The 21,028-nt window shown below is 38.8% G+C and overlaps 1 protein-coding gene across 3 annotated transcripts; it reads right to left on the bottom strand.

Moving 5' to 3' along the window:
* Positions 1-483: 483 nt before the first annotated feature.
* LOC117919206 (mediator of RNA polymerase II transcription subunit 33A-like) lies at positions 484-20,390 on the bottom strand. 3 transcript variants are annotated; one of them, XM_034836336.1, is made up of 12 exons: positions 19,899-20,390; positions 18,937-19,047; positions 18,111-18,458; positions 17,559-17,878; positions 17,363-17,454; positions 16,423-16,780; positions 15,370-15,580; positions 5,903-6,017; positions 5,559-5,720; positions 3,008-3,671; positions 2,402-2,608; positions 484-1,977 (listed from the first exon to the last, which is right to left on the bottom strand). In XM_034836336.1, the coding sequence occupies exons 1-12, from the start codon at positions 20,234-20,236 to the stop codon at positions 860-862; spliced, it is 4,044 nt and encodes a 1,347-aa protein (XP_034692227.1). In that variant the 5' UTR covers positions 20,237-20,390; the 3' UTR covers positions 484-859. The 3 variants fall into 3 exon arrangements, with proteins under 3 accessions (XP_034692227.1, XP_034692226.1, XP_034692228.1); XM_034836335.1 differs by having other exon boundaries at positions 16,420-16,780; positions 19,899-20,389; XM_034836337.1 differs by lacking the exon at positions 5,559-5,720 and having other exon boundaries at positions 16,420-16,780; positions 19,899-20,389.
* Positions 20,391-21,028: the final 638 nt, after the last annotated feature.

Below are 21,028 nucleotides of genomic sequence, written 5' to 3'. Positions count from 1 at the left end.
TTAAATTATTTTTATTTAATTATATATATATATAACTGGAATGAAACCAGCCGGTTAAGATGATACCTGAATTTAAGGAAAAAAAACTTAACAAACCCATCCCTAATCCCTTTTGATTCCTCCCAAACAGGTCCTATTGAAAAAACCAGTTCCTATTGCAATCCCAAAATATATGAATGTTTTATTTATTTACTTATTTTTCAAATATTCTGAAGGGTTTGCCAAGTGCATGCAATTTTTGAATTATTTTTCTTAAAGTTCTGGTGTTAATTGTTTCAACTCCACTTGTATTTATTATAACAAAAATATATATACGTATAGAAGTTGTGTTGAGCATATGAGAGAGTAAGAAGAGATTTGGAGGCCACAAGCTTACAATTGTGGGCCTTGAACCTTCAGAGGTAGGTTCAAGGGCAATGATTTAGGTCATTGTAGTAGAAATGGAAAGAGCAAAACCCTAAAAATAAGATGCAACAAAATACATTTACATTCCAAATTTCCAGGAAAATATCAGCTTTTCCCCTCAGTTTCACTTCAGTGGTTTTCAGAAGGAGCCATAGTGGAAATAGAATCCTTTCAACTTCAGATACCAAGTTACCCAGGCATTGTATTTCATCATTTTTCATTGAGATGTTTCACATTTGAATACTCAGTCTAATGAAAATCAGTGCTATTTACATACTAAAAGAACCATCAGAACCAATTTTCTTTGCTGCCTGTTTGAAATTTACATCATCTGGTAATATCCTACAGAGAACTGTACCAGTTGGGAATGTCAAATTTCTTGCACCTATCCCATAAACATTGAACTTTCCCACCTGAAATCACTACACCACTTAAAACACTAATGAAAAGATTATTACCCCCTTTCAACAATCACTTCAGCAGCTGCTCCCATTGCATGGATCCCACCAAGTCCCAACAATGCGATCGCTAGTTCTTCCTCATTCCATTGCCTCAATCCCTTGCTCACCCTCTTCAACACTTCTACATCCACCTCTGGAATCCATGCCGGTGTACACCCCACCATTAAGGTCACAAGAGCTGGCACATAAGCTCGCCAAGTGCCCCAGACGCAACCAAGGGATATTTTCCCATCAAGCGCATTTGCCAGAAATTCTAAGTGGGCACCCAGTACCTTTGGCCGTCGCTTTGATGCTGGTGACATCAAGTCCACACCCCAAGCAAATGTGCCACAAAGCACTGCAAAGTATGCAAGGGCATAACCCCCCAGCATAGCAGCCATCTCTTCTGATTCCGTTCCTTCATGCTCTGATCCATGAACTGATATAAACCAAGAAGGTAAGGTTTCTTTGATCAAAGATTGAACCAAAGTTAATCCCCCAGATATCCAAACAATTGAAGCACCAAGTGAAGCTGCAAGCTTGACTCGAGTCATTGCGGCAGCAAGAGAAACCTGCCCGTATCTCATCCCATACTTGGTTTTCTTCAATTTCTCCAGTCTCTCCTTGGGTAGCCCACAGCTAGCAATATCTCTAACAGACTGCATTAGAAGAGAGAGGACAACCTCTGTCATGAACATGACATCTCTAACATCCCGGTGCACTCTCAAATAGAGGATTCCAGGGGCGACTGGAGACATCCCTCCAGAATAATGAGAACCAAATCCATGGCCAAGAAGAGCGCCAACACCACCATTGCTGGAGACAGGGGAGGAATTAAGCCCAAGAGTGGATGTGAAGCAGCTCTTGAGAAGCTGAACTACAGCATCACTTTTGTGATGGAAGACAGTTCGAGAAGCAGAGAAGATGAGGTAATCAGCCCAACGCTTTACCTTCTGGGCCCATAAAGAAGCTATGATGGGCATACATGGCCAAGGGCAACCTGCTGCAAGCGAGTTCAATGCTGGCCCCACTACTGTTAGGAGGCGTTCCGTGGCTCTATCAAGTTTGTAGGTTATTGTGAGACTTACTAAAGCAGCCAAGGGTAAAGGAAGTGTAGCTGGAGAGCTTCCCACTGAAAGCAAATCAAGTTACAGCCATAACATTAAACAGATCATTTTGGTTAACCATGAAATTCCCTATATGAAACTTTTACTCAAATATTTATTTTCCCTGCATATGGAAAAACTCCAAGGATAGAAGCTGGTCTTCCTCCTCTATCACGAGGAAAGGGCATTTCTGCATCAGAAATAGAAATTGGCTCGTGTTTCTATCTAATCTACTAACCTTCCACAAGCAGTGTTCCATACATTTTTTCTGTGTTCACAGGAGAATGATATATTTGATGGTTAAGACAGCAACTGATGCAAGTCTTGCAACAGAGTTGCTTGTAAGACTGCAAATCTTGATGCAGAAAGACTGTTAAGGACATTTTTCAATTTGACTAGACATGAGTATTCAACATGACCTATAGGAAGAAGTGGAAGTTTAAAAAGTACCTGCAGCAAGGCTTGGAACATCAACACCAGTTGCAGCCAGGACTTTCTTTATTTGTTGCTCAACCATGGATAAATTTGCAGCAGGGCTTGGCCAATCAGTTCCATTCATAAAAGCTGGTTTCCAAATACCGCGTGTTACTTCAGCAGAAAAGTAACTTGCAATGGTTGCCAAAGAAGCAGGAAGAAAATCAGAAAGGTCTTTAAGCCCTGAAATAGAATAGTGCAAAGATCTTAAGTAACACGTCAAAATCAGTGTGTAATATGTCCAAAATTTAAGCAGAAGGTGAGAGCCTGCATACAATCATTTCTTACAAAACTTGGGTATGCACAGACTAACAGGGTGCACCTTTTCCTTTTTGTTTATTTTACCAATCCAGAATGGGGAAACATTTTAAGTTGTTTGACAACACACAGAACACCTAGTTTGGCACACCATAAGGACAATTTACATACAGCATGCTGATGACCAGAAGGAAAATTGTAGCCATTTATCATATGGGCTCTCTCTCTCTCACTGTTCCCTGGTAAGTGTATTTCTTTTTCTACAAATAAATATTAGAACTACGCAAAAAATCTTTTAGACATTCACAAGTGAATTGAACAAACCTGTAGCCAGTTCACGGGGAGAGACTCTTCCATGAGCACAAGCTGTGAGAGCTGCATCAAGAACAAAGGGAATAGCTTCCAGAATGTCCCATGCAGGTAACTTGAGTCTAAGAGAGGCATCCTCAGGTCCAGAACCAGAAGAATTACTACTTCCAGAAGCTGTAGGCGTCAGTGGCTGACCACCCCTACCCATCTTTCTGAACATCATATTCAGAACCGCATCAACAACCTGATGAACAGGAGTCCCATGTACAAGACCAGAGAGGGCTGAAGCAATACATGCTTGATGCTGCCGGTACCATAGTTTTAATTTTGGAAAAGAATCCATAAATATGGGTTCTGGAGATGGACTTGAAATTCTTGATGGCCTCCTGTACTTGAATGGACCTTTGGTTGTGTTCCCAGAATTTGCCAACTGGGAGTTTCTCACTAGTAGGAGGTACTCAGGAGTCAATTGGGATCCCACTGGAGGTATATCTCCTCCCATCACATGTTCAAGAGGTGGATGATTGAATCTCCATAATCTCAGAAGAAGATTAAATGCATTTGAAAACACCTGATGGGAAGAGATTTCTTCCCCTGTTGTAAGAGTGCAGGACACCTTTGGTGCACATGACCCAAAAACCTCACAGATGGGCATCAATGCACCTGCCAGTTGTGGAACCTAGCAAGGAATAATTAGAAACATCAGTTCAGAGACATGATGGTCTCAGTATAGGTACTCTAGGACAAAGACTTCCTTTCATTTTAAATTCCCCTTTTCTTTAGGCAAAGCCTCTGCCTTTTTGTTCATTACATCTCATAAAGTGAACATGTTTCACAAATAAACTTGAATCTATATATCGAGTATATGCATCATAAGTACATTAGAAGCAAGGCTCTCTATATGTTGAATGTGCATGAATGTGTCCATACAGATATGTATAGTGAGTTTATTTATTTATTTTTTGATAGGTTATTGGAAATAAGGCTGTCAAAATGTTGAATATGTATGAATGTCTGCACACAAGTATGTGTCATGAATTCCTCTGAAAGAAAGCTCTCAGTATGTTGAATGTGTGACTGTATGCATGCAGTTATGCACCATAATTCATTTAGAAGACACATGCAAGAATACATCATAACTTCAATTAGGGAAAGTCTCCATGTTGTGTGCTTGAATGGATGCTTTTACGCATGCATGACAAGTGTAGTTAAAGCAGGGTTTTTTTCTTTTTCAGATAAGCAGAGACATTTTCTGTGTCTAATTTCTTTTTGCTTCACAGCTATGATAATTTTCTAGATATCCTCCCTCAGCCTTTTCCCTTCATATTTTCAGGACAAGGGGGCGGTACCTCAAATTAGTTGAACCCAAGGAGCCTAGAGTAGTTGATCTCACCTTTGTTCATTTTGTTCCATAAATTGTTTAATTTTTTTTATACAAGTTTCACAGAAACACAGATGTATATATTGCCGGTGGGATAAGACCATCTGGATTATCCAGCTGCTTGAGTTTGCTAAAACAGCAGTTGAGTTGTGCTCGAGATTGGCCCCAACCCAAGTTAAAAATTCAGCTACCATAGCTCATGCGCAGATCTGTCCCTAGATCCAAAGATTGAACTTGCTTGGCTCGGCTTACTTGAACTTAATTATCAATCTTATTTTAAAAAGTTATGCAACTTTGAAATTTCTTAGCACTGATTTGTGGCACATAGGATCTTCATTCACTGACAAATAATGATAATCACATTTCAGCAACATTGCAGCAGCTCTAAATGGAAAGGAAAACTTGAATATCGCATCATATTAAGCTTTGATGGGATACATGAAGAAATTGATAAGAGCCTGCAGCCAGCAGGCTAAACACTAAAAATTCTTTCACTGGAAATGTTCTCATGCAATGACTGAATATTTTGTTGAAATATGAGAAAAGCGAGTTCATAGAGGAAAACTGCAGTATTTTCTTCTAAGATAGTAGAGGCATAAGCCTTGTTTAGGAAAGTTTCTCAAGAACTAAAAGTAACGTTTGAAGGTCAAACACAACTTTTAAGCATGGATAAAACTCTCAAATGTGGGCCCTTCACTTCCAAACATGATTTATCCACATCTAGGAAAAGAAGCACTTGCTTTTCCTCAATGGGAAGTAGATTTTTACTTTTGTTCAGTTTTAAAAAATGTCAAAATTGTCCTTATTTTTAACAAAAGAAAATCAATCACAGAGCAAAAGTAGTTTGCTTCTACTTCTTTATTGTTAAAAACGCAGAAGTAAAGCTCTCCCAAATAGGCCCATGACTAAAATACCCTTGTGCCCACACATAATATAAGATTGCCATGCTCAAGGCTAATTCAAGCCCAGCCCAAGGACCTGGATTCAGTTTGTTTAAGAACCACATTCAAAATTCGGGCTTCACAACTTGAAAAATATGCTAGACAACGAATTTGAATATGCCATTGCCACACTAACTCAAGTTGCTCATAAGCCGATTGAGTTTTTTTTTTTTTTTCTTTTTCAATTCTTATTTTTATTTTCATCAATAAGAAAGCATGACGGGTCATTGGAAGTTCAACCTACCAAGCCATGTAAGGAGTAAATCTGAACGCAATCCACACTCGATATTCCCACAAGAAGGACATTCAGAAATGGTGCATAACCAATCAAATGGCTGTCTGTTCCAGAATAGTCTGCAGGAACTGGAGGGGAAAGCAATTTTGTAATGAAAAAAACAGTGTGTTCCTGCAAGCAACATAGACCAAAATATACTTGTAACAAATGGATCAAAAAGAAAAAGAGGTGACTTCAGAAGACAAAAATAATCAGACATACTGCTCTTCCATGATAATCAAGCAAAAGAGAATATTAAAAAAACACAATGCCCTTTTAAGTAAACCCAACAAAAACACTTCCTTGGCATTTACCTGTATATTCCAACCACGAACTAGAGAAGCCCCACAAAGAATTGCTGCAGCAGATATCTTCTCATCATCTGAACCATTGACTGCTATCTCATAGATTTTCTCAATCTCTGCTAAGCTTCCATCAAACCCATGAGCTTAAATTCAGTTGGCTTACCACTGGGTAAATTTACAAAAAAGAGCATCTGATCTACCTGGCTTCAGGAAAGAAAAAGGTGTAACTGAAGACCAGGTTCAGGAATCTTATAGCTATTCTGTCAGCTACCACCCTTAAGTCATTTACATTATGGCATCATCAAGAACCAAAATGAAGAATGACACTGAACTCAACAACCCATCTTACTACAGATGTAGACAAAAGAGAGTACCAATTCTGCATACACTGATTCTATGCGACATAACATAACACATTAAAGTACCGATGGAATACTTATTAGGATACATATATAAGAGTCTAAAGAGTCAAATAACGTGATGATTAGAAGTAGTTAGGTGATTGCCAAAGAGCCTAGAAGCAAATTCCTAAAGGATGGCCAAAGAACATAGAAATGACAGTTCAAAGGGTTGCCAAGGAACCTAAAAGTGATCACTAGGTTCCATTCGTCCTTCTCTAATCCGTTCTTCTTGTGTGGATCTTGTTCATTATTTCTCATCCATTCTTTTCCTTTAGGTTCCCATTCATCTTCTCTTATCCCTTTTTCTTTAACTTTCAGATTATCAAATCTCTTCAAACACCTAGTATTTAACTTCCAATTTAGTAACCCTTAGCCTAAACTCCACAATCATGTCTGAAGAATTTCTGAATTCCTTTATTAATGTTTTTAGGTACACACCATACACATATATATACACAAATGACTGAATAAGAAAATATCAATCTAGCTTGATTTTCTCCTAAAATTAGGAAACTGAATCATCCTAAATGATCTCTCCTTTTTTATTCCTAAAATACTTTCCTAAATTAAAAACCCTAACTTTGAATGCCAAATTTCAAAACACCCCCTCAAGCTGAAGAATATATATCATATAATCCCAGCTTGCAAGTTAAGTCTTCAAAGTTAGGCCTAGGTAAAGCTTTGGTGAGGATGTCTGCGGTTTGGTGCTTGGTAGGAACATAGTTCAATTAAACCGTCTCACTAGTCACCTTCTCTGTGATGAAGTGTCTGTCAATCTCAACGTGCTTGGTCCTGTCATGATGCACGGGGTTCTTTGCTATGCTTATAGCTGCTGATTATCACACATCATCAGAATTGGAGATGAACTCGTTTGCCCCAGTTCACTAAGAACCCTTTTTATCCAAATCCCTTCACAAATTCCCTATGCAAGAGCTCTGTACTCCGCTTCTGCACTACTTCTGGCTACAACTGATTGCTTCTTTACTCCTCCAGGTAACAAGATTTCCCCAGACAAAAGAACCAATATCCAGAAGTGGACCGCCTGTCAATGATGTTTCCTGACCCAATCCGCATCTGAGTATACTTCAGTGTCACGGTTCTCTGTCTTTCTGAAGAATAGACCTTTCCCTGATGTCATTTTTAAATATCTAAGAATCCTGTAGACTGCTTCCATGTGTTCCTCAGTGGGGCTGTGCATGAATTGACTTACAGCACTCACTGCAAAGCCAATATCTGGCCGAGGTATGTGAGAATAAATCAAGCGCCCGACGACAGCCGCTGATATCTCCCCCTGTCTACCGGTGTACTTTCTTTCTCGATACCAAGTTTCTTCTAACTATCCATAGGAGTATCAATTGGTTTGCATCCAAGCATACCGGTCTCCTTAAGAAGATCGAGTATGTATTTTCTTTGAGAGACTACAATTCCCTTCCTTGATCTAGCCACTTCCATACCAAGGAAATATTTCAAATTTCCAAGGTCTTTAACTTCAAACTCCTCTGACAAATACTTCTTCAAATTCTGTAATTCCTCCATATCATTCCCAGATAGAATAATATCATCAACATAGACTATCAATATGGCCATTTTCCCGGCATGAGACTTCTTGACAAATAGAGTATGATCAACCTGACCTTGTTTGTAACCCAGCTTCAGGACTGCTTTTGTGAATCTATCAAACCAGGCTCGGGGAGATTGTTTAAGGTCGTACAAGGATTTTTGGAGTTTGCAAACCTGATTCTTTGCCATACTTCCTTCGAAACCAGGTGGTATTTCCATATAGACTTCCTCTTCTAAGTCACCATTTAGAAACGCATTTTTTATGTCCAATTGTTGCAAGCACCAATCTTGATTGACAGCCACTGAGAGAAGAATCCTGATAGTGTTCAGTTTTGCAATAGGAGCAAAAGTCTCCTGATAGTCTATCCCATAGGATTGTGTAAACCCTCTAGCTACCAAACGAGCCTTGAATCTCTCGACTGATCCATCTGCTTTGTATTTTATGGTGAAAATCCACTTGCACCCCACGGGCCTCTTCCCAACCGGCAAATCTGTGATAGTCCACGTCCCATTCTTCTCAAGTGCATCAATCTCATCTTGTACTGCCTTCTTCCATTCTGAAATTTTTAATGCTCTTGTATTGTGTGGGAACCTGAGTATCATCAAGAGAAGTAGCAAATGCTCTGTAAGATGGTGATAGCCCTTCATATGTAACATAATTCCCAATTGGATGATTTGTACATCTCCTAACACCCTTCCTCAATGCAATCGGCAGAGTAGAATCATCAATGCTGGGAATTAACACCTTTCCAGCCCTATCCTCACCTATGTTCTCTTTAGGAAGACTTGAATTGGAGTCAATATATTGGCCACATGTTGACTGTGATCCGTGCTCTAATTCCTGTCTTTTCCTCCTCCCTGATGTAAACTTGTAAGTTCTCATTAGCAAGTTGTGGGGCTATAGGTTGAATAGGCGTGGGAGACTGGATGGTCACAGGAGAAGGAACATTTATGTGTTGGGCTGGCTGGACTGATGACAGTATGGGTGTGGACAACTCAGTGACGCGAATTGGAAAGGATTTGGTGACTCTGAGTGAAAAGAAGGTACACCCTCAAGAAGAGACTCCCAAACTTGATGTCATTCATGCTCTCCCCCTGAACATGAGATTTGGGATAGAAGAAGACATGTTCAAAGAAAGAGACGTCCATGGTAGTGTAAAATCTTTTGTTGGTTGGAGAATAGCATTTGTACCCTTTTTGGGTTGGAGAATACCCTAGGAAAATGCACTTATTGGCTCGATGAGCAAATTTGCTACGATTTTGAGGATACACATGAACGAATGCCGTGCAACCAAATACTTTGAGTGGCAAATCAGAAGAGGCTGCACGGGTGTGAGGAAATTGTTTTAAGAAAAGTTGACGTGGGGGATTGAAAGGTAAGCACTCTGGATGGCATACGGTTAATCAAATAAGTAGCTGTGAGAATAGCTTCCCCCCAGAAATAGTTTGGAACATTAGAGGAAAACATAAGGCACCGGGCAACCTCCAAGAGATGTCTATTCTTGCGTTCAGCCACCCCATTTTGTTGTGGGGTGTCAACGCAAAAACTTATGTGGATAATGTCGTGATTTTGAAGATAAGTACTGAGACTACTAGTAAAGTATTCCTTTGCATTATCTGACTTGAAGACTTGAATTTTGGAATTGAATTGATTTTGAACCATAAGATGGAAGGTTTGAAAAATGTGCCCGACCTCTGACTTTTCTTTCATAAGGAAAACCCATGTTACCCGTGTATGATCATCAACGAATGTGACAAACCATCGAGTGTCAGAAATATTTTTTATCCGGAAGGGACCCCACACATCACTATGTACTAGAGAGAAAACAGTCGAAGGTTTGTATGGGATTGAGGATAGACTGTTCGAGTATGCTTTGCAAACTGACAAATTTCACAGTGATAAGATGCTGGATTTTTATTGATAAATAATTTGGGAAACAATTTGCAAGGTAAACAAAGCTAGGATGACCAAGGCGATAGTGTAACATTATAATCTCACTATCTTTATTGACCTTAGAATTTGACACAGAATTGAAAGACTCTAACATATTCTGAGACTGTACGCAACTTGCTTGAGAGACTTGGTTTGAGAATTGGCCACATGAGAGGAGGTAGAGCCCGGAACACAGTTCAGCACTGCCAATCATCTTCCCCGATTTCAAGTCCTGAAAAACACACAAGTTTGGATAAAATTTAGTAACACATTGGAGATCACGGGCCAATTTGCTAATGGACAAAAGATTACAATCCAAGTTTGGAACATGGAGGACAGAGTCAAGATATAAGTCTTTAGTAAGTTTTATAGAACCTGTCCGACAATTTTTGACTTTGAACCATCAGCAATATGGACAAATGAATGACCATTACTTGGCTTGTAATTTTGAAGAATTGGCAGCATCTCCTGTCATGTGATCAGAAGCACCTGTGTCCACTATCCACGACTTCATTCCTCCTCGATTAGCAGTGATGGCTACACCGGTAGTACTGCCACTGCCAACTTGGCTTAATAGTTTCTGTAGCATCTCCATCTGCTCTTTGTTGAATGGACTCGGCTCGGGAACAGATGTGCTCTCAGAGTTGGCAGCCACGTGTGCTCTGCCATCTCTGTTAGACCGTGGCTTTGGTTTCCAATCAGCTGGTTTGCCATGAAGCTTCCAGCAAGTCTCCTTATAATGGCCTGGTTTCTTACAATAATCACACCAAGGCCTATCCCGTTTCTAACGATCTCCACCACTACTATTAAATGACCGAGCAGCAAGGGCAGAGGCATCCAATGTTGGGGCAGGTTGCTCTTTGGATCCCATCATCACTTTCTTTCTACTTTCTTCACGCCTAACCTCTGAAAAAGCCTCCCTGAGACTTGGCAGGGGTTTAATGCTCATGATTCGGCCTCTAACATCATTCAATTCCCTGTTTAGTCCTAGGAAAAACTTGAATAGTCTCTTTTGTTCCACAATTTTCCTGTATGTTGCTGCATCATCAGGACATTTCCATGAGTGAGTCTCGAATAAGTCAAGGTGCTGCCAGTACCTTGTGAGTGTGTTGTAATACTGAGTAACTGTCTGCTCTCCTTGGCGGAAGTCATATAGGGCTGATTCAACCTGAAAAAGTTCTGAAATATTTTCAGAACTTGAGTAAGTTTCTTTGGCTGGCATCCCATATGTCCTTTGCAGTCCTAAACAGCAAGAAATTTCACTTATGTCATTGTTCATGGAATTGATAAGCCATGACATGATCATGCTGTTTTCAATCTTCCACTTCCTGAAACCCGGTTCTGTAGTTTCTGGCATGGCTGCTTCTCCAGTGAGGTACTCATCCTTTCCTTTACCGCAAATGAACAGCAACACAGATTGTGACCACTGTAAATAGTTATGGCCATTTAATTTGTGTCCTGTGATGAGAATAGGAGAGGAATCATTGCCACCAAGGTTTGGAATTTCAGATCTGCCTCCTAATTCTGGTGACGTGACGCTGGATACTTGTGATGATGTCATTCCATATTTTGTCATGGACCGGAAAGGTAGAAAAACACTTCCCAAGGCACGTGCAGGGATTGGAGTTGAGGAAAAATAGCCGACGATGAGGACGTCGGAAAAACTGATCGGAGGGCTCGCAGAGGCAAAAGGATCCCAAAAGAGGCACGTGCAGGGCTTGGATGGCAGAAACAGGTACGTAGGGTGGCTGGTCGACGTCAGGCGAGCTTGGAGTAGGAAGCGCGTCGCCGGAAAGTGGCTCACGCGCCCTCACGCCGCCGGCGCGTGAGATGCAGTCGCCCGGCCGGAAAAAACGCGCGTGCGGCGGCGCGTGGATGGTTTTCTGGCTCCGGTGTTTTGGGAAAAGTTGTAGATCTCCTCCAGACGCTCCTTGCGGTGTGAAAAAAAAGTTTACCGGAAAAGTCGCCGACGGTGAATGTTTTCTGACGACGATTCGACCGACCGGAAAGCGTTTTCTCCCTTGGCTCTGAGAATAGGGACTGATGACCGGAATGAGAGATGGTCGGATTGAGAGATGGCCAAAGAGATTTGGCCGGAATGAATGATGGCCTGAATAAGAGGTGGCCAGAAGGGATTAGGGTTTCAGAAAACTGGCTCTGATACCATGAAGAATTTCTGAATTCCTTTATTGATGTTTTTAGGTACACACCATACACATATATATACACAAATGACTGAATAAGAAAATATCAATCTAGCTTGATTCTCTCCTAAAATTAGGAAACTGAATCATCCTAAATGATCTCTCCTTTTTTATTCCTAAAATACTTTCCTAAATTAAAAACCCTAACTTTGAATGTCAAATTTCAACAATGTCAAATCATCATACTCTTTAAACCAAAAACCAAGCCAAACCATAGTTAACAAAAAATTAGTCGTTGATTTAAGTGATCCTGCATCAAAACTATTCAAATCAACCACCTTCCAAACCCATAAACTACAATATATAGATCATTTTCATTTTTCTTTAAAACAAAAACCAAGCCAAACCATAGTTATAAAAAAAAATAGTTGTTGATTTTAAGGGATTCTGCATCAAAACTATTCAAATCAACAACCTGCCAAACCCATAATCTACAATATATAGATCGTTTTCATTTTTCCTCTCTTGTTTTACATGTGAGTTGAATATCTAGATCATCTATAATTATGGTGAAAATTAGACACCGCTACTTTGGCCCTACAGTGATTTTTCTGGATCATTTTGCATATCTAGATCATTACTATAGTTTTCCAATTAGTCCAAAAAATTCAGCATAATCTGAAATTAGATCATGTCAACATTCACTCCTGTACGTATCCTTGAAGGATTCCTAAAATGATGAATGGTCACCACCTGATTGAGAACCACAAATAATACAAACTAAAATTATATAAAATGTAGAACTGATACAAACATGAAATGACAAATGGATACGAAGTTAGCATGGAGCCCATCCCACTTTCAAAAGCATTTCCGCCTCAGACCAGGCTTGATTTTTGGTGCAAGCTTTAAGTTGCAAGTCAATGAATTTGGGCCCTTAAGAGGCCTCACTCAAGTGGTAAGGGGTTGGGTGGGAGTACCAGGTTCGAGTCCCAATGGGGATCAAAAAAAATAATCATAATAATAGATTAATGACTGCATTGAACTTTGAGATCATATTTAGTTCATCAGTTAAGTGGCTTGGATAGTCTCATGGATCACAAGGAGTTCTTTCTTTTTTTTTCGGGATAGGTAAAGTAAGAATATATTAAAAGCGCTCAGAAAAGGCATATCAAAACACATACGGAGTATATAAATAGCGCCAAAAGGCAATCAAGAAAGAAAAGAGAACAGCGAGGAATAGCTTCCAAACAAAATCAACACCCTAATAACCTAGAAAACCAAACTACCCCTAGCTGATCCATCTTGCCACCACTGCTCCCAAAACCCAATAATAAAAAAACAAAAAAAAACAACCCATTCCTATGTTCTCACCATTAGGACTAACAATTGAAGCACCTTTGATGATTCCTAATTGGTGGACCAAGCTATTTACAGTCCTTTATGTATATGTTTTTGGATTGGGTAGGGGCGCATGTGGGTTTTAGTTTGTTGTCTTTATTTGATTTCATTGATTGGTTGAGTTGCAAGTAAGGTGAGGGTGTTGTTTTTTTGTGTATCCCTCCTCTTTTTTTGGCATAGGTGCCTTGTATACATTGCATATACCTTTGAGCACCCTTCCTTAGGTGCTCTTAATACAATTGCTTTTACCTATCAAAAAAAATTCCTAAGCGGCCCACTTCCAGCTCCCAAAGACCCAATGGAAAGCCCCACTTTCGACTAAGGCTCATTCTACCAGCCAAGACCAACTCCCAAGGGCTTATTCAAAGGTCCACTGCATCAATGAATGACCTGACTGTAGAATCAAAAGGGGAAGAAAGGGCAGAATGCCTTCCCCAATAAAAAGAAGCAAGAGATGAAGACCCACCTTCAAAACCTTCTGCTTCTGCCAAGGGAGTGTCATCAAATTAAAGAAACCGTCCCCCTTGTACCCTGAGACATTGCTTGCAAAAAGGGGTTAATGAAAGATCTCCTTGCTTGTGACTTTCTCTCCTCTGAAAGAAGAGTCCTGAAAGCCTTACTGGGCATTCTTCAACTTGCCCAAAACCCCTTTGCTGAGATTGAATTTAGCTGCTATGGGTTGGCCCAATAAAGACTCGCATGAGGAGTTTGATATGTTATGGTGTTTGGTTCTGTTGGAAGTTAAGAGTCAAATATCATTTGAATTCCTTTAGTTTTAGATAAGTTATTTGAATTAATCTTTGTTGTTTAAATTTTATGCTTATTAGATTAGGAGTCTTATCTAAGTTTGAAAATAAAGACAGCTATCTATGCGGTAGTTATCCTATTTTTTTTTAATTTAAATTCTGGTTTCCTAGATTTTGAGGATTCTATGGAAGAGTCCCAGTATAAATTAGGGTTGTATGTTATTCTTTGGAGTAATGAAGATTTAATTATGGAGCATACTAGTTTTTCTTCCTTCCCGGTAACAGGTTCACCATCAAAATAAGGTATAGATTTGATATTTTTTGGGTGGTTGAGAGCACAAAATTATGGTATTCGATTTGGGGATTATACTTGAACTGATATAATAATGACAAAGGGAACGACTAAATGAACATGAGATTCACCAAATACAACCATATAAAGCTAGTTGAGTTCTTTCTTGCAGCTGATCCTAAAACCATGATAGAGCAGTTCAAAGAGAAGGGATTGATCTAATTAGTACAAAGGTAATTAAATAATTAATTAATTGTAATAAATAAATTAAGTAATAAAATAAATTAATCACTTTGAAATCAAGTGTTGAATAAAAAAGGATAAACATTTATATTAAATATAAGCATCTCTAATTTAAATCATTCAAAACTTTTTATTAGGTGGTAGGATTTGAAACTCAAGCCTTTAAATCATCCACAATATCCTCTTTTTTTTCCTGATAGGTAATATTTATTATGGTCCCTATTGGGAATTTAATCTAGAATACCTTACCTCCCTGCCCCAACACAATCTAGAACCCATTACCTCCCTGCCCCAACACGTCACCACTTGAGGCAAGCCTCAATGGCTAAATCATCCATAATATCTTCACTGTTAATATGGTGCTTGCAGGATTTGAAACCCAAACCTTATGTCAGTTAACAGGGTTTCATTACAAACCTCCATGTTTAAACTTGACATTGATTTCCATAAACTACGAATAAGATATATAAATATCCATGTGTATAGTGTACCCATCCTCTTATCCACCTTAAGAGTGAACCAATGAAGAGCTAGGATTCCCATATCTTATTGTGTCCTCATCATATGAAATCAAACACAGCCCAAGGCTTCCTCATCTTGTAAAGTTGGTTAAGACATTTTAAGGAGAAGGGTAGAATCAGGAGACAAAATCTGGATGAACCAAAAGCGGTGCCCCCCCTCCTTCTCTTTCCAAGACCACCACCCCAACACATACACAAACAATAAATAAATAGAGAAATAGGACTGCCAGCATACCTTGAAGCTGGGGTTGAAACCAAAACATTTATCATTGGAGGAGTTAGTGGAGATCCTTTCATCAATGATGACCAACCAGGCATTGGGCCTGGAACACTACGAGGTAGTTGGTTGCTGCGTCCATTCACATAGCCTGGCCACAAATATGCTGAAGTATCCAGCAGATTTCTAGCAATACAAGCCTCAACAATCAGATGCCGCATGTTTCCAGCTGCAAGGAGAGACAAAAGATTAGTAGCCTTGCAAATGTACCATAGAGACTTGAAATAACTATCCAGGCTCAAGAAGAAAAATAGAACAGAACTTTAGCCAGATAACCATATTCAGAAGGAATACTAATATGAATTTGCAGATAAGGAAACGTAAAACAGCCATCAAATCAAGGAAGTCTAAAAAGAAATGTCGGGAAAAAAGTAAAGGGAAGACAACCCTCAAAAAAGAGAGCAATCAGCAGTTTGGCCCAACCAAAACTCAGCAAAGCCAACCTGATCAAATAATCACAAACTCAGATGCATGATACAATTTGTCTACAAAACATAGATATATAAAAAGAATTCCAGGAAATATATATATATATATATATAAAAAGAATTCAAATTTACTTTTTTCACAATGAACTCTAGGTAAACACAGTCAAAGGTATGCACTTTTAAGTTACCAATTTAACCTAAAGCCTAAATTGTTAGGTAATGATCCGACAAGGTATATCGAGTTTGACTTAGGCTACAGTCTTAACATCCACCTCACATGCAACCTCCCATTGCTTGCACATGGATTTAATAAATGGCGTATAAGCAAGGGGTGAAGATTAAATTCATAAGTCATAACCCCTAGAAACTGAAGCTTTAATACCATGTTAAACTACTAGTTTAATCTAAGTTTAAACAGTTAGGTAATGGGTTAGTTATGCAGATCAAGCCAACTCGAGAAAAGCTTTAACATAAACTAAATAGAAGTTATCCACCACAACTATCCTATTCTTCCCAAAACTGAAAACCATCAAAGGACCAAAACTATATTACTAAAAGAGGGAAAAAAAAAGTTACTCACAACAGTTCATTGGCAAGTCATTCATGCTCATGCAATCCAAGTATCCACTCCCAGACGTGACGCCTGAAACAAACATCATTGCTTTGGCAACAGCCTGATTGGCTACCAAACTAAGAGATTGAGGTACAGTCAACAAGCCCTCATAATCGCCCAATAGCTGCAAGCTGGAAATCAAGTCTTTGCGATGCTTTACTGAAATTTGTTTCTCTTTCCTTTGATTGGTGGGACTGCGACCAGCTTCATCAATCAGTGTGCTCTCCTCTTCCTCGATGATATTGACAATTGCCAATGGTGTGATAGACAATAACATGCATAAGCAGGTATCAAGCCGTGGTACAGGACCCTCACTGGGATCCCTTTCCTAAAAAGAAAGGGGGGGAAAGGAAAAAATCATCAGTGTAAATTTCTTGAAATGACAGCATATGAAGCTCAACATTAAGAATAATGATTCCCATGCACAAACTGTATACGATCCTCTGATTCAACAGAGAGCTCAATCAGGGATCACCTGAAGGTAACCTAGACTATATCTAGCTGGTAATTGTATGCCCTTCAAGATTAAGATTACTCTACTCATCCAATTCACACAGCTCTATATTAAGTACTATCATCTGACACATCCCAATCTTCATCAGTGAAGCATTCTCCAATGGTCCAGACCAAGGTCTTTGTTCCAATTCCTCACTTATTCCAGTCTACATCAAAACCAAAACAGGATCCAAATAATCCATCCAGATTCAAGCATAACAATAGCTCAAACCAAACGAACCATGTTGAAATTTTAAGCCCTGACCCACAGATGACTGGGGATAAAATGACCTCAGACACAACCAGTCAGCATCATGTACCATATCTTCTCAAGAATATCTCCCCAACACAGAGAAAGACAAACACTTTGTCTGAAGAAATATATCTTATGAATCACATTGGCAGAAATTCCTACCCTTTGAACAAGCCGTAGAGCTGCAATCCATACACCTAGAAATGTATTGTGCCAGGATGTCCCATTAACTGCCTGAAGAGCCTTTACTAAACCTGCAACACTAACTCTGATTCAATGATATTGTTTGGAAGAACAAAAGTTTCACCTATCTCCAACAAAGCTACGACTTAGGCATTGGAAAAGAAATGAGTTGTACCAGTAAGAGTTTCAACAGCACTTGTAGCCACCACTTGTGAATCATCCATAGTGTCCTCCAAAAACATATCAATCGGAAGCCAAAGGGCAGACCAACTAACCCCATGACATTGACCAGCAGAAGATATTAGAGATCCTGAAGCCACAACTGCATGAAACTGTTTCTGCAAACTTGTTTTGCATTCCCGAGTCAAGACTATACGTGCATCAGATGTCAACTGCAAAAGGGCATCTGGAGATATATGCTTTGAATTCCTCAATGCTGTTGAGTTTGCTGCAAGCACTCGTAATCGCTGGATGAAACTACCCCAATGTGAGAACCTACAAAAAGGAAACACAGTAATGTACCAACTACCTTAATTCAATAAACCGATCCAAGCTCTAATTGGACGCAGTCCATCTAAATAATTCTACAGCTATCCCAAAGTCTGTTAGTTAATAAGACACTCCAAGATTTGCTTCTTTTCCACTTGCAAGCATCACAACTCTCACTAAAGCACACATGAAGCATAAAAGAAATTGGGTAAAAGAATATGAATTTTGAATTTCTTACATGTTTCGGCGTGCCAAGTAAAGGATCTTGGAAGTTACTTTATTCTGGAAAAAATCTCCAATTATCTCAATAGCCATTACAGTATTTACTTTGCACAGTCCCTCTTGGCGATCAGTTCTCTTCTCATTAAAACTATCCTGACCATCAATATCCATATCTTGGGATCTGGTTGGCCATTTAGATTTCTTATCTGGGGCAAGTTCCAACAGCCCTTCATCATCTAATGATGCATCAAGCAACTGCCACACTATTGAAAAAATGAATTCAACTACAAGAGCCCCAGGTTCACATACTTGAAGGCCAAATATCTGAGAAAGATGAAGAACATCATCTATGGATTTCATAATCCTGCAATGCATATTAAAGGGATGTCAATAGCTACAGCTAAATTACTTACCAATATGGTATATTGAAGAAAACTATCAAGATAAGAGAAAGATGAATGAAGCCGATAAGTGACAAAGCTAAAATGACCTTATTATGCAGTTCCAGATCAATTTTGATAACAGTTACTTAAACAATTTCCATTAAAATTTGTATCATTTATTATATCAAGAGAGAACTAAAAACTTTTTCTCAATAAAACGACGACTTTTCTTCTTCCTTTCTTCTTTTTTTGTTTTTCCACCTTGGCATGGGATCAAAGAAAGTGAATTTGTGAAACAACAACAACTATCAAAGAATAGCTCAAGTTCTCTTTGTCACATAAGATGCCTTCAGTGCATGCTTGGTTTTGGAAAACCAAGATATCGTCCACATCATACAGGTTCAATTTATCAAGTAATGACTATGTTCCTTAGGAAGGAATAGGATAAGTTGAACTTACTTTTGATAATTTGGTCCATTAATTTCAGATGTAAATGAAAAGGTGTGCCGCTTAAGAAGTTCCATGTAAAGCCTATATGCCGCTGGATACAACCGACGATTTGGAATGACCCTACAGTAAATGAAGAGTACAATAAATGTCAACACCAATTACAAATAGGAAAATATATCAACAACAGGGAGAAGGCAATTTTCTCATAAGCAAGAGGAAAAAGTAAAACTATGCAAACTTCAGGGGTGGAGAACTGTGATAAATAAAATGCAGTAGAAGGCAAACCCAAGAGAGAGAGAGTGTGTGTGTGTGCTTCTATCAAGAATGAATCTGAGAACCAAATAAATGAAGCCGCTTCTATTAAGAATGAATCTGAAGACCAAATAACTGAGAACCAGGTCAGAGATGATTGTTTCATCAAGACCCAAAAAAAAAAAAAGGAGAGAGAGAGAAAGAATCCCCCAAAATGCCAGCAACTTTGAGGAAGATAATCGAATCTAAATATCAAAAGGCATATTAAAAACCCAAAACCATGTCCAATTACGAGTTCAAAAACCACCCAGATCCCAAACATTTGCAGTTCGTCTTTAACAGAGATAGCACAAAACCACCTTAGAGGTTGAAGACTTTGCTACAAACCAAATGCATAAATTACTAAACATGGCTATCCCAATTAAAAGAAAACCCATCCATTTTCAATTATTAGACTATCTGTATATGCATTTACAACCATACACATTACGTATGGATGTACATACATACCTATACACATAAAATAAAAAAATAGGGTGGGAGGGGCGAACCCCTCGAGCAAGAGCAAAACCCAAAACGAAGCCAGAAAGTGAAGGAACGTCACAGTACCACAAAAATCGACAAACCCAGAATGAAAAGATTCCAAAAGGAAAATGCGAAAAGCCCATCAAACCTAGAAAGTATACTCAAAATCAAATTAAAAAAAAAAAAAAAAAAACCTGCTAGAGAGAAGAGCTAGGACGAGCATAGGCGGAGCGATCCTGCCGGAGACGGCCTTCTCGAGGAACTTCCACGTGATCGGCACGTTGTTGGCCCAGCAGATATGAGACACCAGGAGGTGCGCGAGCTCCGGCGACGGCAGCGAAGTCCCAGCGGAGTTAAGAATCGACGAAAGCTGAACCGCCCATAGGAGAGGATCACTGTTCCGTTCCTGAGCCGACTTGGTGAGTTCCAGTACGCTGTCCCACAGACCCGGCTGAGTCGACTGACTCAGCTGACACGCTTGCACGGACACCAGCGTCATGCCCTTCAAGGTCAAGATTTCAGATGATTTCATTGAAGAGAGACAGAAGCCAGAGGTGAAAGAGAAAGAGAAAGAGAAAGAGAGAGAGAGAGACAGCAAACGAAAGAAAAAGCTTCCTTTCTTTATTTGTTGTGTTTGAACTCCGGACCCTTTAAGACGATAGTCAGCTTTGGAGGCGGGTGAGGGTTTTCTTCATCGTCACCCCTCTATTCAACATTCCTTCTCCTTCCAACTTCTTCTACTAAATAAATTACTAAGTTTTAAAATGTAATTTTATTTTAAGATAAAAAAAAATATCAAAGACTTTAATAATTGACATTTTTTATATGGTAAATTTGTGAGTGGGTCCAACAAATGTCAATTTAATTGGACCAAGGACTTGTGACATTTATAAATAAATAAATATGTGACATTAAATAATAACCAAATTGGAAGAAAAAAAAATGAATTAATTCTCTTTTCAATAATATATATGAATTCACTAGGAATAAATAAATAGTTTTCTCTCATATGATATTATTATTAGGATTTGACCAAAATCGTAAAACTTTATACTATGTTTAGTTCTTGAAAAGTACTAAAGAAAGATAAACATATTAACAAAAATGATTTTCTCATATTTGATTTCATTATAAAATAAAAAAATTAAATATAACTAAAATTTATAAAAAAATCATATAATTCCTTCATTTTTTTTCTTTATTTTTACATTTATTCTCTATTTTATTTCCTTCACATTTTCCCTCAAAATTCCGAAAACCAAACATAGTCTTTGCAATAAATTTGTAATGTTATTTAAAATATATGAGACAAAAGTTTAAATAT

This window comes from Vitis riparia, chromosome 7 (assembly GCF_004353265.1).
Source record: "Vitis riparia cultivar Riparia Gloire de Montpellier isolate 1030 chromosome 7, EGFV_Vit.rip_1.0, whole genome shotgun sequence".
Taxonomy (NCBI): domain Eukaryota; kingdom Viridiplantae; phylum Streptophyta; class Magnoliopsida; order Vitales; family Vitaceae; genus Vitis; species Vitis riparia.
The sequence above is the reverse complement of the archived record's forward strand: the minus strand, read 5'-3'. Positions and strand labels throughout refer to the sequence as shown.